Raw genomic sequence first — 16,866 nt, 5'->3', positions numbered from 1 at the left:
ACGTGGGACAGTGAATAAATAAGTATACCTACTACATTTACAATGGTTAAAATAACTTATACAACACTGTAAATGGCTCCTTCAGAATTAATAAGCATTGAACAACACTTTAGTGCGAAAACAAAAATCAAACAGTCAAAGACTCACATGTGAACATTAAACTAAATACCTGTTCAATTTGTGTTGTTTGTCGTCTCGCCTTTCTACCAAATAATGGAAATGGATCGATCTCAAATGGTATCAATTGCAATAAACATTAACGATCCCCATCCCTCTTCATAGAGAACAAATATATAGAACGGTCCAATAGAGTATTTAATTGCATTGTAAATAAGTGGAGCCCTAAAAAAAGTAGCTTTCTTACAGCTTTTCAGCCCATCGAGTGAAACCTCACGATATGGACCCTAATGTTTTTATTGTTTTGGCATTACCCTTTTAATGTGAGGATCCAATTCCTCCCTGCATTAACTTTTCATATCTTGAGAAAGTATTATTCCGTGTATAATGACAATAACGTGAGGTAAAATGTCAATTTGTAGTGCCAAAATAAAACGCAACCGAGGCAGTGACCGTTTTGAGTGGAATCATCTGCAATGAAATCCCGGTCCAGATTAAATGTCGGAACACATTATTCCGCCAGCGGCAGCCAAGTGTACGAGGAGCACAGAAAGAGAGGAAGAGATCATGGACCCAGAGAGGAAGTGCTGTTGTAGAAGCACATCTCTTAGAAGGCACGGTGCCATGAACACACTTAGATGGCTCGGGTTAAAAAATTGTTGGAGATCCGGCCCACAACGTACCACTCTGGCTTTAACTGTACCACAGCTTCTTCGTCGCTCTAACCACGTAAGGGTCGGCAATGTTAGGTTTTTGTGAACCAGCGCCATTGCAGCCCACTCTTTTGCTATTATCCATCTCGGAGAGAACGACCGCGCTGCCGCTGCTTGCGGCGATATTGTCTTCAAAAGAATCCACGTTGCAGTGATATTCTTTTATGACGGGTACGACTTCAATTACTCGTGTTGATAACGTTGTGGATTTCTGTAGAGATCCTCCTCCGTGGTTATCGCATGAGCACCATGTAACCCACTACTACAATGGAAGGGTCCAGTCGAACCCTTGTCAGAAGAGGGTGTATAGGGTTGTGTGGAGGATCAATTACACATTTTAAGGCATCAGCCATGTCCGTACACTAACATGAACAAATGTATCAGCTCTTTAATTTATTGTTTCCATTTCATTGTTATATTTTCATGACCTTTGTGTCTCCATCATTTGTGTCAATGGATATTTTTTGTATCTGGGAGTGACCCTCGAATATTCTAAGAGGGACCTTCCGATTGCCTTCCATCGAAGAAACTACCTCTGCAATCATGTATACTCTCTGTACATTTACCCATGCATCTTTCCCTGCCGACACATTGTTTATGCATTATATGCAACAGAGCGACCCCTCTTCATTCCTGATCCGCTGCACTATTTCATTGAAATAACCTAGCCAGGTTTTGAATGCAAAACAAAATACTCAACGTATAATTGCTCTCCATGACTCTCTCTCTCTCTCTCTCTCTCTCTCTCTCTCTCTCTCTCTCTCTCTCTCTCTCTCTCTCTCTCTCTCTCTCTCTCTCTCTCTCTCTCTCTCTCTCTCTCTCAGGTATCGGGGGTCTGGAAGACTTTGTGCTGAAGTCGGCCACCATCTCCACCTCACCTGCCTGCCCCCCCTTCATACCACTCAACTTTGAGGCCACACCCATCGTACGAGTGGCCATCGAACCCAAACACCCAAGTAAGTGCCCTGGAGTACCCTTCTTGCACACGCACACGTACACACACGCAGACACACAGACACGCACACAGACGCATGCATAGTTTAGTCCTTAAGTGGTCTATATGCTTTTCAGCTATCAGCAGATAAGTCTCTACCCAGTCAATGCGTATTGAAAGATTTAAGCTTTGAAGGAGCACAAACGCTCCTCTAACCAGGGTCGTCTGGGGCAGCGCGCTTTTCGTCTTTCTCCTTCTTTCTCTCTTTCTCTCTAATATTCTCTCACCAGGCCTATTGCAGTGGCCAGTGCGCTAGCCACATATGCACCACCACAATCCCCTGGCACTCTGGTGTGGTGTTGGCACAATGAGCTTAGGGTAGTAAGCAATTCGCCATTAGGAAAACATCTTTAGGCTTTGAGTACATTAGCATTCAAGACTGCAGACATTGATCATCATTTTACAGACATTTTTGTCTTGCTTTGCAATATTTGTCCACTGAACTGAATAGAATAAATGTATTTTTCTTTCTTTTTTTTCTTTTCCTCCTTGTCATTCCGAAGACCATTTGTGTGTTTTTATGCTCTTGGCACGACTGCCGATGTCTTTGTTGTGCGTATTGACCTTTCCGCGCAGTTAACTCCAGGGGTCTAACTGTTTGACTCGTGGTTTCCCTCCGTCAAACATCAATAATAGCTGTCAGGCAATGCGGAAATAAGGTTCCAGTCTGACCCCTTTAGACAAACACTGTCTAGGTGCTTGTCCAGAATGTCAGATTAGACAACTGTTGAGTAGATGTTCATTGAGGGTGTGGCCATGGTAAGGGTCAAAAGACGCATACAAGTAGTATAGAACCCTAGTTCATTATTTTGTTTGTCTATATAAGGTCATAACCTCAGGGGCTCAGAAGTTTGTATATTCTTCTTCTTTGTATACTTCTATTGCTTCTATCGTATAATTTCCACCGCTCTTTTTGCTTTATTAATCCCTGGATTTCCCTTCAGGGATTAATTATGCGTAATCATATCACTCGTCTTAAGTTATACTGGGAGGGAGAGAGAGTTTGACGAGGACAGCTGGTATACTCCAAACACAAAGCAGCAGTGCATTTATCGATTTACTAAAAAAGCAACCACTGTCATGTCCTCCCCAGGCGAGATGCCCAAGCTGGTGCGGGGCATGCGCCTGCTGAACCAGGCCGACCCTTGTGCCGAGGTCCTGATCCAGGAGACCGGCGAGCATGTCCTGGTCACGGCAGGGCGAGGTCCACCTGCAGCGATGCCTGGATGACCTCCGACAGAGGTCAGCCCTGCTGTGTTTGGGTTGTGGGATATAGCTTTATTTATTTTTTATTCAGATACAGGTCAATAAGGGAACAGCAGGTATGGAGCTAGGAGGAATCTTGCTCAGGCTTGCCGACGGGCTAGCCTGGCACGCCAGGCGAATTGCAAACGGAAATCAGTCGGGAACCTCTCCGTTCATTTTTGATTTCCAAAGGGCGTCACCACCGGGCACATAGAAAAATGCCTCTGGACGCAGTTGGATAGGCCTACAACCAATCATAGCAACGGAACAGGTGACACAGCGGCAAAAAACAACAACAGTCCAGTCGTCTGTTCTTCTTTTAGTGAAAATAGGCCGTCCAGTTTGTTTAATACTGATTGTTGTTGAAAATGCCTCTAGAGCGCTCCCTTACAGTTTGTTAGGCCCTTAAGTTCCCTAGGGAACATTGGCCATCGATGTAAGCTCCCTTACACTGTCATCGTAATTATCCTGCCTCATGTCAGATAAACGCTTGTGGTTGGTCAGTCTATTTCATACCAGGCAGAATTTTTTTGTGTGGGAAGGGGTTCAGACCATATGTGCAGAACAAATGAGATATGAGCTTGTGAGGTTTGATCCCAGACTACCTTAGAGGTAGACTTGTGGAGACATTAGGATTTGTAACTCTCTTTGGAAACACATACACGGCATATATGTATGTCGTAAGCAATCTCCATTTCCTCTGCCCTTTTCTGTCGATGTCTATGTCGACTTGTATCGTGTGAGACGCCTCCACCACTAGACTACCTATTGCATTCATTTTTTTGAGAAACAGCTTTGGCTCTTATTAATATGCCAAGAGAGAGAGAGAGAGAAATGGGTTTTTATTTGCCATGCCTTTTCCAATCTCCGGACTATTATTATCTGGCTGTGATTACATATCGACTGGTACCTCTCACTGTCTGCCTGCCACAGGTGTCATCTGCAGACAGGATGGCAAACATGTGGGCAGGAAGCGGGGATGATAGGGCCATGCGTGCAAGTAGAAAATCTTTTGATATCGGAGGCGCACGGAGACAGGCACAGAGGCGCGCTACTCAAGGCAGAGATAAATGGTTGTGTAAATGGGCTCTTTTTGATTTTTCTTGTCTTTCTCCTTTTTTTTGCCTCCACATTCGGCCTTCAGCTCAGCACTCACTCAGACATCCCCGGTTAATGACACACTCTCTCATTGAAGAGCATCTTTGTATGCCGGGTTGGCGGGTATAACACGGTCCACTCAGAAAATAAAACACTGGAGACTTGTCACGGGCAGTGGGAGGATCGCTAGGTTGACATGTAACACACACACGCGTGTCTAGCACATGCAGTAGGACGTGAGAAGGTGCGTGGGTTGAGATCCCCCATGTATGAATCCTCCCTCCCTTCAGGCCTAGCGCCAGTGCCATCTCCATATGTCTGAATTGTTAGAATGGTGTGTGTGTGTGTGTGTGTGTGTGTGTGTGTGTGTGTGTGTGTGTGTGTGTGTGTGTGTGTGTGTGTGTGTGTGTGTGTGTGTGTTTGTTGGGGGTGGGTCTGTCCCTTTAACCCATCCACTCAACCCAAAGGCTGCTGCTGTTCATGGAGCTGGTTTGTAACCCTCATGACAGATTGATCTCGATCATTTTACGCCAAGAGGGATTCAGCAACGGCTTTCAATTTGCCGCAGCCAGCGCTGCGGCGAAAATCCTTTCACAAGCGCTCGAGCCCCTTAAATCCTAGGCTCGATCTTCTCACTAAAATCTTATACCCCCCACCTCCCCTCCCATGGAAACACTCACGTTCAACATGTGCTGGCCAGCATGTTGTCAGTTGCAGTTATTATGCATCAACTCATGGGCGTTATTGAAACCTATTCATAAATACCGTTTCTTTAGACGCCTGAGCTGTAGCCCTCTTTCATCTCGCCCCAGCGGGGGTCATAAAGTCAATCAGTGCGCATGAATGTCAGAGTAGTTTGGCTGCAGCAATTGACACGCAGATATAGTACGTGTGTGTGAGTGTGTGCGTGAGTGGGCATGTCTGTGTGCGCAGGTGTTTCTGCGCTGTCCTCCCGCCTACACCTGTCTGTCTGTCTATCTTTATGTCTGTACTATTATGTTATACAGACAAACATAGCGAGTGTATTGTACAGACGATGAATGTGAATACACCCTGAAGCTAATGTAAGAGGTTTCACCGATTTTAAAAACACTGCTTAAGGCAGTGAACAATCCGAAATAGATTTAATTCAGGAAGCAATGTGAACGCTTTGATACGAGTTGGTTATCATGGGGAGTGGGGGGGAGGGGGGGGGGGGGCAGCAACAAAAATGTAATTGCTTTTGGAACGAGGTACAGCGGTACGTGCCGGGTGCCTGAGTACGTGCGCAGGTCAGGAATGATGGACTGTTTCTGGTGAGTCGAGTGGTTATCCACTAGCAGGCAAATTAAGACCTCCTAGGCAAATTCTGCAGAGTGTGATATGAAGTGTATTTTTAGCCGGGGTTTTTAAAGCCCGGTTAGACGAATATTACACGATTCTGAAAAGAATCGTCGTTGATCAAGTAGAGATTAATCTCAAGCGTGAATACCAGACACGGCTAATGTGCCTCATTGTGGTCTCCGTAGCCCGAAGGGACGTCACCAGGCACCAGGCTTCAGCCAATCAGAGACAGTTTTCTCGCTGAGGTTTTTGATGTTCAAACAATAAGCAAATGTCACCGCAGACCCTCACCCACACTGCGATACCATTGTTAGTTTGATAACGCTCAAGATTCAAAATGGAACCAAACCAAGGACATTTAAAACCTACGGTGCAGCTTTGGTTATTGGAACAAACTAGAAATTAACCAAATCTACTATGGAGGGCTGTGAAAACAATTGATAGATCAAGTGATGGAAAGGTAATATTAATGAAACCTATAATTTCAGATTGTCGATTTGAAATGGGAGGACAGTCTCATCACTGCATTCATTCATAAATACACTCTCCTATTCCAAGTACTACAAATGTGTGTATATTTAATGAGATGGTGACTTAATATGGTTTTGGTGCTTAATATGATGACTGACACAGACTAGCATACATAGACACACATAAATCACCCCACACCGGTACAGTGTTAAATCAGATGCACCACAATATACAATATAATGGTCTTCGGAATGGCATTAAAACCCCTTCGGTCTAGGACAATAGTAGATTGAATTAAAACATTAATTTGGTTAATTTTAAACATGACCAGGTCTGTGGGTGATTCCACTGCCTGTATCAACACGTCAACATTGCAAATTGTTTTAAGAGTGGGTACTCCAAGGACCACAGCTGGCAGTAGAAATGAAGCAAAAAAGGAGGCCATTTCTAATGCTGATCCTGCTATGTATAGAGCTAGGCCAGACAGCTTGGGGGGGGGGGGGGGGGGGGGGAGGAGGAGAGAGAGAAGAGAGAGAGAGAGAGAGAGAGAGAGAGAGGAGAGAGAGAGAGAGAGAGAGAGAGAGAGAGAGAGAGAGAGAGAGAGAGAGAGAGAGAGAGAGAGAGAGAGAGAGAGAGAGAGAGAGAGAGAGAGAGAGAGAGAGAGAGAGAGGCACAAAGTGCAACGGGACAGGGCAAGAGCTGTCAGGCCAGCTGACTGGCTGACTGGCTGGTCATGTTGATTGTGCTGATACCCAGCTGACCCCGTTGTGACTTCACTTTGCGGGCTCGTTTGGTGGCCATGCTGACGGCGGCGGTGGAGGCCACACGCTTGGCACTCCCTGAACGGGGTCAGCCCCACGGAGCTTCTCACACGACACGGGACGATGACGTCACAGCGCTGACCGCGTCACCCGGGGATCCTCTCTCGCCCTGGCTTTCCCTTCCTCCATCCCCTCCTGTCCCACCCGTAACTCGACCCCATAACACCCCCGGGATCCTCCAAGGCAGCGGTTGTGGCACGCTGTGGTTATTTATTTGACTGTATGAAAGCTATCATTTCACGGACAATATTTATTTTGTCAGCAAGAACGTTGAAACAGAATAATATATATATGATTAAACATAACCATGATATTACGTTTCAATTGAAGTAGTTTGTTGACAGTTGAACGATTAGGACTACCCTCCTCCCCCTCGCCTTGAATCTCTCTCTCTGTCTCTCTTTCTCGTTCTCTCTCTCTCACTCTCTCTCTCTCTCTCTCTCTCGTTCTCTCCCTTTTTCTGCCTCTCGCCCTCTATCTCTATCTCCCTCATGCCTCAACCATTCAGGCTTACTCTGTCCTCAGAAGTGGGTCAACTGCCAAGTCATGTCGTGTCGGGCATTCAAAGCACCGCTCAGTGTGTGTGAGTGGTTGGGAGTGTGTTTGTGTGTGTGAGTGCACACTGCACACGTGCTCTTTCAGTAGTGTGTAACAGCTGCCGTTTTATACGAGGGGGCAGCGATGATCACACCAGCAGGCCAAGTGAGGGCAGGGGAAGGTTCTGGGAATAAAAAGGCTCTATTTCACAAAGTCAGGACAGCAAGGGAGCCCGGGAGAAGGAGTGAACTCTTGCCCTGGGAACCAAACGTTACTGCGTTTCGATGACGAGATTTCTTCAATGCCATTCTTATCATCTCTACATCGTGTAAAACTCATTTCAACTGGGTACACAGGTCACAGTCGTCTGTCTGCGTGTGCTACCCTGGTCTGCGCTCCAAGCACAGGCCTATATTCTCGAGGTCATCATGGCTAAGGGCTTCTCTTTTTCCTGACGGCGAGTTCTAGCGATTTCCTAGAAACTTGCGGTGACCTGTTTCCTGACGCCATAAACAACTCACCAGATGGGGGAGGGAGGGATGGGAAGGAGGGAGGAACACGGTACACGGTTGAGGTGACTGAGGAGAAGCAGGATTAGCTCTACTCTGTGTTGTGCATCCTGATGCTTAGGGCTCTTAAATGGATTACGCGTCCAAACATCCCATGTTTGTGCTTCTGCTCGGGCCTGTGCTTGTGTCTGTATATTTTGCCTTCAGTTGACAGGAGCCTGTTTGACAGAATCAAGATGTTGTCCCAGTTCCGTCCCCCACCCCCGGCTGCTACAGGCCGCGACCCACGCACACACTCACACACGTGCGCACGCATGCATGCAGGCACACACGCATACACGTGCACGCACACAGGTTTTAATGAAACCCTCGTGACCTCATGACCCCCCGGGTCAACGGAGGAGCGTTCGCGCAGGACTCTTAATGCCGCAGTTCAGTCCAGCAGCTCGACAAAGAGATGCCCCGCTAATTACTCTGTAATTGGCACACGCGCCAACCCCTCCCCCTTCTCAGCAGGCTCCTCCCCACTCCAGCCTCAGCCTCCCCCCTCTAGTCTGTGGTTGGTTGCACTCGAGTGTCTGTGACACTGCTCTATTCAAACCAAACTAAATAATGAATGTTGCATTGCTGATCCGGGCTCGATACACTGTGGTTGGTCTGCACATTCCATAGTGTTTCCGGAATGATGCTGCTGTCCATTTGTTAACTGGTTTTATTATATGTTAAAATAATAAACAAACTTGTAATGATATGCTTACCTCCCCTGGGACTGCAGATGGAAGTTAGCAATATGCTAACGATGCTGTAAAATGCATCTCCTCTCTTTGACGCTACCGGTTATATATTTGCACATTGTCCAAGAAAAATAAACTAAAGCAAGCTTTTGGGTTTGAATGTGGGCAATTAAATCTGGTGGTTTTGTCTAGGTCAGCATTTTTGATTTGAACATTTTCATTTGAAACGGTCGACTGTTGTTGTTGTGGGGCTATTGTGGCGGGCTAATGTTGCGTCCCGGACTCTGGGCGAGACTGCGTGCCACTGGAAGCCACTCCTGTTTACAGACGCACTAAGTAGCCTACGTGTGAAACGGTGGTTGCTGAAGTAGCTCCAGCCCGTAGCAGCATGCTCTGGGGCCTGAGCATGTGTTGTCCCCAGACGACCTACTCTGTGCCACTTGGATGAGAGCCACTGCACGAGGCTTTCCACTGTGTCGCTCCTCCTAACAGCCGTACAAGATAGATCCCTCAACTGTCCACCCCCGTCGTAAAGCTGGTTTAATTTGTGTACTAGCAATCTACCTTTGGGTGTATGTTTAACTTTGCAATAGTCGTTAGCAGGGTGAAAAAGGGTGGACACAGACAAGCTGACCGCCTTTGTTTCAACGGTCTGCACAGCCTGGCCTGATGTGGCTATTGACTTAGAGACGGCGGTTGCATTGTGGTGCCTGTGGCAGTCACACACTGGGGAATTAGTTTCCCTTGTTATTCACAGCTTGCCCTTGTGCTTGTTTTGAATAGGGGAATCTAAATTGATTCCCCAAGTTCATAAAGTATTTTAACTAAAGCATTAGTAGTTAACTGGCCGAGCATGATACTACTTTATATGCTCTACACTTTTGAAATCAACATCTTATTTTCGTATCACTAGACCAGAAAAAATGTATTAGTATTATATTTCCAACTGCCAAAGCCGTCATCTTCTTAATTATTTATCCTGCTTGAGAGATTGCTATCCTCTCTTGCCCGCAACTTTTGTTATTTTTTGATTGCAGTTAATTCTGGCATACTTCCTTTTGGCTACATTTTATATCTTACTTTTGTTGTTTTACACATTAGTGTGAACAAAAAGGATTGAGATCATTGATTCCTATTCTAATTTAGTTAGAAGGAATTTGGCACTGGATCAAGAGGTAAGCAGAGCTGCATCGACTCTGAAAACAAACTGAAAACAAACAGTATTGATGTAGCAGCTTGAACGAGTTCTCATCTATTGGTGTTCAACCATATTTCAACTTGTCTGCTTATTTTTGCAGGTTTGCCAAAATTGAAATCACAGCTTCCAAGCCCATAATCCCGTTCAGGGAGACTGTGGTGCGGCCCCCCAAGTTAGACATGGTCAATGAAGAGCTGGGCAGACAGCACAAGACGGCTATCATCCACCAGGTGAGACTGTGTGTCTGTATCTGTCTGTAGGTGTGTCTGTGTCTGTCGATTGGAGTGAGATAGCAATCCTAACCCAATCTGATTTGATGACTCCTAATGTCTCGAGTACTAAGAAATGAATATAAAAAGGATTCAATATTTGTGTAACCAAAATAAAATGAAAACAACATCAAAGGAGTCAGGTGTGTGTGGATGTTTTACCACACACGTCTCACACTTGCAAGCAATCAACAGGGGCATAAAAAAAAAAAAATGCCAATGTGCGAGAACTGTGTTTATAGTCTCCATATAGATCCAAAACAAGTCCATCTTCAAAATAAACAATATAGTTTGAGGGGTCTTACTTGCACTTGTGCGACCGTTTGTGCAAGTCTCTGTCTGAACCTGTGTTTTTTGTTTTCTTCTCCTCAAGGTGAAGGAAGAAGCGCCACAGAGCCGTTTCTCCGACACGCTCCACGTGGACCCGGGGGGTCTAGTGACCATCACCACCCCCAACAGACTGGCCACCGTGGGGGTCTGCGCCCTCCCCCTGCCCACGGGTAAGGGGCTCCGTCCGTTCGAGCCGCTAAGGAGACAATAGGGAATCAAAGAGGCGTCTTGCTACAGGACGCCTTGGGTAAATGGGGATCGAACCCAGTACCTTTTTGCTGGGAGTCATCACCAGCAATTTTTGTTTAGACATACCTGAACAAAAGTGGACATAATTCTTATTATCTTTTCGTTTTGTGTTATTGTTATATATTGTTATAATTTGTAATGCTCCCAATAAATGGGTAAACATTTGATTTTCATTTTTCGGCGTCTAACTGCAATAGCCTACAGGCGTGGAGAGACGAGGACGTTTTTTTTTTCTGTCCATCCCAATGAGTGCTAAATGACTAAACTGTTTGTTTTGCCGTGTCAGAGGTGACCTGCTTGCTGGAGGCCAGCTCGGAGCTGGTGCGGACCCTGGAGCAGGTCAACATGTCCCTGAGAGAGGGCAGGAGTCTTACGGTCAGCCCCCGCACCCTGGAGGACATCGCCCACCTCAAGGCCCGCCTGGCAGCCCTGCTGCAGGGCCACAAGTGGAAGAACGCGGTGGAGCACATCTGGGCCTTCGGGCCACGCAGGTCCTTAATAGCTTATTACCGTCCCCTACTGAGAAAGCACTGAAACGTTAGACCATTCACCTCATTGGCCCTATTGGAATGGACCATCAGTGGTCTAGATTAACGGCACATTTTTCAAGAGTTTATGATGTAGATCGTGATTTTTACGGTCTTATATTAGAAAAAATAGCAAGGCACGCCAGCTCCCCTTTTATAGCACGATATATCAGATAATTCATAGCTCCCTTTAATCAATCTCACCTCTGACAGTGACGATGACCTTTCTGGCTCGTAGTTAATAATGCATAACGGTCTGATGGTGTTTCAGGTACGGCCCCAACATCCTGCTCAACAGCGTGGAGGGCTACCAGAGGCCGTCCGTGTGGCAGTGCCTGGACCCCGCCGAGAAAGGGGCGGAGCCTTGCGCCGCGGCCCTCCGGGACCTGGACAACAGCATCGTCAGCGGCTTCCAGCTGGCCACCCTCTCGGGGCCGATGTGTGAGGAGCCCCTGATGGGCGTGTGCTTCTCCGTGGAGAGGTGGGACCTGCAGCAGACCCGGGCCCGGCCGGAGCCCCCGTCCCGGGCAGCCGCTACCGACTCTGAAGGGGCGGAGGCGGGGGAGGTGGTTCCGGAGGACGGCGGCGCCGGCCTGGAGGCGGCGGCGGCGGCCACCCCGGAGGAGGAGGCGGGCCCCGGTCAGGTCACCCGGCACTGGGCGGGGGCCGGGTCGGCCGGCTGCTACGGGCCGGTGTCGGGCCAGCTCATCGCCGTCATGAAGGAGGCGTGTCGCCACGCCTTCCAGGCCCGGCCCCAGAGGCTCATGGCCGCCATGTACACCTGCGAGATCATGGCCACCGCCGAGGTGCTGGGTGAGTGAGCACGAGCACCGCACACGGCACTGAGGAAGGGTCACATTCAGTCTTCTCCTCAATGCTTTTCATCCAAGGAGACTTAAGGCATCGGTACGGTTGACGCAACGCAACGACCACGCAGTCGCTTCGACGCAGTCGTGAACCTGTTTTGGTTCTGCGTCGGGGTTTACGTCAGCGGACCAATCACAGCCCTTGCTGCTGCCTCTCCTCGACGAAAGGTTACACTTTTTGGGAGGCGCACGTCAGGCCCCTGCGGTGGACGCAAGGAGGGTCCGTAAATCCCCTAGCGTTGCGTCAACATGGAACAATAACTAAGCATTTACAAGTGGCTTTGGATAAATGTTGTGTTTTGGACAGAGGCTGAGATCAATTGAAACATACCATCCAAAGTGGAGTTGCCACATAAAAACAATTAAATTGCTGCAGAAATAACGTATTTAATTATGTATTTAAGATATCTTCTTTGTATATTTAGAACTAACAATATTACACCAGAGGCACACATTAATTCTACCACACAAAAGTTAATTTAGCTCTAGAGTTGCATATTTGTCTTTCGATTGTCTGTTCCTTTCCCCACTGCTTTCTTGATTTAAATGCTCTGGCGTGGTAACCCACTCTGTGCTTGTCCCAGCCAGCTATTGTGCACTATGGAAATCAAGCAATATCTTTGCCACAGGAGAAACGCCACCCTGCATAACGGGGATAAGCTAAAGTGCAAGAGTGGTTGTTTAAGTGGCCAGCACTAGAACATTTGACCAAGGTGTTTCTCGGCGGGGGGGGGGGGGGTTCAGAGGAACTTATGATCTAAGAGATTTACCATGTGGTCTCCTAAGATGGGTATTTGGTTAGAAATAGCATGGAGCCACTCACAGTCGCAGTTAAAATCCTGGTGCAGTGTCGGAACATAAATCCCCCGGCCGTTGTTCATGGCTTGGAAATCCTACGTGCGCACTGCTGAATACGAACTTCCTGGATCTGATGGCTGAAGAGTAGTCATTTTGAGTTGATCCTGTTTATTGATCACTTTGCAACCTGGTTATTAGGTAGAGGATCAACTAAAATATGTGTTAAAAAATAGGCTCATGCAGCAACCACCATCTTTCCTAATTATCCAAATCTGCCTTCATTTGTGCCGAATTATGATTCCTAGTCGATCATGAATTACAGTTGCTGATTGTTCCTATTAGCTTAGGTAACGCCCCTTAACACTATAAAAGGGCAGGTGTTGTGCCGTGTGCAGTACTCTGGCGCATGCCCAAGTATTGTAGAGGTGTCACCAAAAAAGGATAGGAAGGAGAATTTCAGCGGCAGTGAAATTGACGAACTGATGAATACACTTCAACAAAAGTAAACGTGGTTTTCCAGAGCATCACGTTACAGGAAAATCTTAATCCTAGCAATGGCAAATATTCTGAATCTGAACATTGCTGAATATTCATCATCACCAGAGGGGACACACAGTAATGAAATTAAGAGAAAAACTACATTCAAATGGGAGCAAACACGTTGCCCAAGCCAAGTGAAACAGGTCTCCCAAGCAGACCTAAGAATTCAAGGAGCGTCGGCATTGACAGCGGTCGACTTAGACGCTCCACTTGACTTTGATGCCGCTCCAGGTATATCAGCTCTTACACCCCGACGCAGACAATATTCTTTCATATTATTTTCAAAACAAGGCCAAACAAGTGCCTCCTCATGACAAGGTGCCGGGCCTGAAGGACACATTTTCTCTCAGACCCACGTTGTCTCAGGCCTGCAAGATCAAGGACCAATGCTCTCAACGTTACAAGCTTTTTCCACAGCTTTCATTTGAATGAGTTCTGTGTTAAACATTTCAATGGAAAACCTTGAAAGGATTACCGAAACACTCAAAAGAAAAATCTAAATTAAGTGTGGCAGGGCAATTAACTGGAATTCCGTATTTGTAATTAGCCCAATTTAAAGTCAAAGTTAATTGAAAGGCTGAAGCCACCGTTTACAGCCTCAAAGGGCTTCACTGAGCCACAGGTATACAACCACATATGCTAGCCTGCCTCATGAGCGGTCAATGACGATGAGAGCATCTCCATAGGGAGCCTCCAGAGCTTGTCTGGCATTTCCTCCACAGGGGGGTATCTGACCTGGAACCGGCTGGCCACGTCTCACAGCCACATCGAGTAGCATACAGCAGGCCAGGAGGCTGGGATTAGACCGGCTTTCTCCAGGGAGCATAGAAGCTTTCCACCAACAACCAAGGCCCTTCTGTCTTGCCTTCACCACTCCAGTTGTGTGGGCTACAACGGAGCGAGTGCGAGCGTGACGGTGGTTGTGAAGACCCGTCCTGTCGGGTGCGGGTGTTTGCGAGACGGGGTCTTGAGTCATGGAGTGGGGGGCATAACCTCGGTCAGCTATGTAAATGTTTTATAAAGTTGAGTTTTTATCAAAGATAAACTTGATGGTGGTTTCCATTATTTATAACCACGTGGCCATCAGACACCCATCTCCAGCAGCTCCTTAGCCAGACACATCTTGCTGCGCTGTTATGCAGCACAAAGGTCGTGCTCCCCTTGGTCAACATCCCACGACATTCAGTAAGGGGCAGTTTGCCTTGGATACTACTATTAAAGTAATGAAGTGGTACTGCTTGCGGTGTGAGGCATAGGAATGGACATGGAGAGGGTGCTTCGATGCGTATGTTGGGTGCCGTCTACCCTGCCAATGATATTCGGGATTAGAACTATGTCAAAAAAAAGCATCTCTTAAGATTTGACCATTGGTTAGTGCTGTACGGAAACGTCATGTACCGGGGCACGCATGATATGATGTCTCAAAATGTACCGGAGGGCCTGACCCCTCTCGGAGAGGCTCCTGCGGCTAAACTCTTGAGTGCGCTAAGTACTTGCAGGTGTGGAGGCAGGGGATTGGTCCGGCGTGCCCCCTAGGTCGGGGCTCTGGAGTATTGCAAAAGTAAAAAATTAGTGCTCTTGGCAATCTGACACAGCTCAACAGCCATCCAGCTGTATCGTCAGATAGATCTGTGTGATCTCTGAAACACGTTCCCTGCATAAGCCGTTCAGAAGCTGAGCGCGTGTGGTCTTGTCCAAGTGTTTTTATAGGCTTAATTGGGATCAATGGACAAATAGTATTTCTTAAGCCCACACTTCTTATAAATTTAATCATTAGAATTATTCCGAAACATGGTATCATCAAAATTTGATTATTTTACATGCATACTTATTTTTATGGTCCTTTGAAAACTTATTTTTCTTTCTTGGAAAAATGTCTTACCTAAGAGAATAGAAAGAATCAGAAAACCTTGGTGGTTCCAAATCATGGGTACTAACAAAATAAGGAAATGTTGATCCAAACATAAAATAAGAGGGTATTTGTTTGTATATTCATGTATGAGTCACAATGTATAATAACAACATATATTCACAATCTACCCATGACATGCTAGCCATTCTCTGGCTTCATTACCACAGTTGCTAAAGCTAACGAGCGATTATCACCCAGGATGCATTCGCCCACCCCTTCAATTACTTATATATCTTTATTTGTGACAAACTAATGCCAGCAAACGTCTTTCCGAACATCAAGAACCTGCGTCACTTTCGTAGGACCACCAAGCCAAACATTGGCCGCAACATTTATGCATACCATGAAGGATGTATTGAACACCACACTCACTTTGTTCTGCTGCATGTCACAATGGCCTTCCAAATGCACACACTATCGTGCCCAGGGTGTCCGTGCATCCTTAAAAACTCTTAAAAAGTCTTAAATTCATGTTCCTAAATTTAAGGCCTTAAAAAGTCTTAAATTCGTTCCAAATGTCATATGCTGGTCTTAAATACTGTAACTCAAGGTCTTAAATTGGTCGGGGCAGTACTATTTTATTTATTTATTTTTTTCTCGTGGGACTTTTCAGGAAGGACATGTGGAGTGGCTTCTTTCTTGCTAGCCTATAAACGATTATCTGCGTTCTTGCTAGCTTGTCTGCGACAATGGGGAGGTGCAAATTCAAGGACAGTTGGCTGGAAGACGTCCGTTTCCGAAGTTGGCTCGCATCTGTTGCCAACCCCCACCATCGCGTGTTTTAGGTCTTAAATTTGCTGGTATTAAAAAGGTCTTAAAAAGTCTTACAACCTGCAGATACTGATTAGTGCCAATACTCTGAGAATCTCAAACAAGAACGTGAGGTACATTTGGTTGCCTCGCTTTACCCTTTTACCGATTTAAGGACGGGAAAAGCCGCTGCTCCTTAAAATGTCAAGCCACCACCTTCCCCGCTCCGTAGCTGGGCCTGGACTAATTCTCAACAACGGCCCTTGAAATCGTTGCCCTCTGAAAGCCATTAAGATGAAAATGAGGCTTGAAATATTCTTTAGCTCGTTGGTAAACAATAACTCTCGGCTTGTTAGGCTGCCAAAGCAGTTCATTAGACCAAGTAGCACTTTGTCGGTTGAACCAACACATTAACCCCCTACCCCTTCATCAAATACGCACACCATCGCACGCACGTACGCACACACACTTAAACGGACACACACATACACGCACACGCAGCCACACGCACACGCACACCCCACGCTCACGCTATGTGAAAGAACTTGGGCTTCATCCAAATAAGCTTGTTTGTTTCTCGATCTTTTGCTTCTGCCAAAGCTTCTAAATTCCCTCACTGTCCAATAAGATGTGCTTCTGGAGGTGTATACTTTATGTACTACGCTGTCATCTGACACTGTAATTGAGATGTATTGCCATTGCTAAACATTAATCTATTCTGATTCTTAATACAGGGATTCTACAATTCAGATTGGTCGGTCAGGAAGATCTTGGATTCATAGTGCATCCAATTGCTTCTAGGTCAGGGTATAACGGGCTCCCCACCCATTTTACCTTCATAAATCAACCTCCGTCTCTATAGCTA

The 16,866-nt window shown here is 46.5% G+C and overlaps 1 protein-coding gene across 1 annotated transcript in view; it reads left to right on the top strand.

The window, feature by feature from the left end:
• efl1 (elongation factor like GTPase 1) overlaps window positions 1-16,866 on the top strand; it is a 71,897-nt gene that overhangs the window by 45,968 nt on the left and 9,063 nt on the right. Inside the window, 7 exon segments of the mRNA XM_030376928.1 lie at window positions 1,655-1,786; window positions 2,918-3,021; window positions 3,023-3,066; window positions 9,861-9,990; window positions 10,403-10,529; window positions 10,895-11,099; window positions 11,407-11,948. Coding sequence (XP_030232788.1) covers window positions 1,655-1,786; window positions 2,918-3,021; window positions 3,023-3,066; window positions 9,861-9,990; window positions 10,403-10,529; window positions 10,895-11,099; window positions 11,407-11,948 — 1,284 coding nt within the window.

This window comes from Gadus morhua, chromosome 14, assembly GCF_902167405.1.
Source record: "Gadus morhua chromosome 14, gadMor3.0, whole genome shotgun sequence".
In the NCBI taxonomy this organism is placed as follows: domain Eukaryota; kingdom Metazoa; phylum Chordata; class Actinopteri; order Gadiformes; family Gadidae; genus Gadus; species Gadus morhua.
Note: the sequence above shows the minus strand (reverse complement) of the source record. Positions and strands in the feature narration are given on the sequence as shown.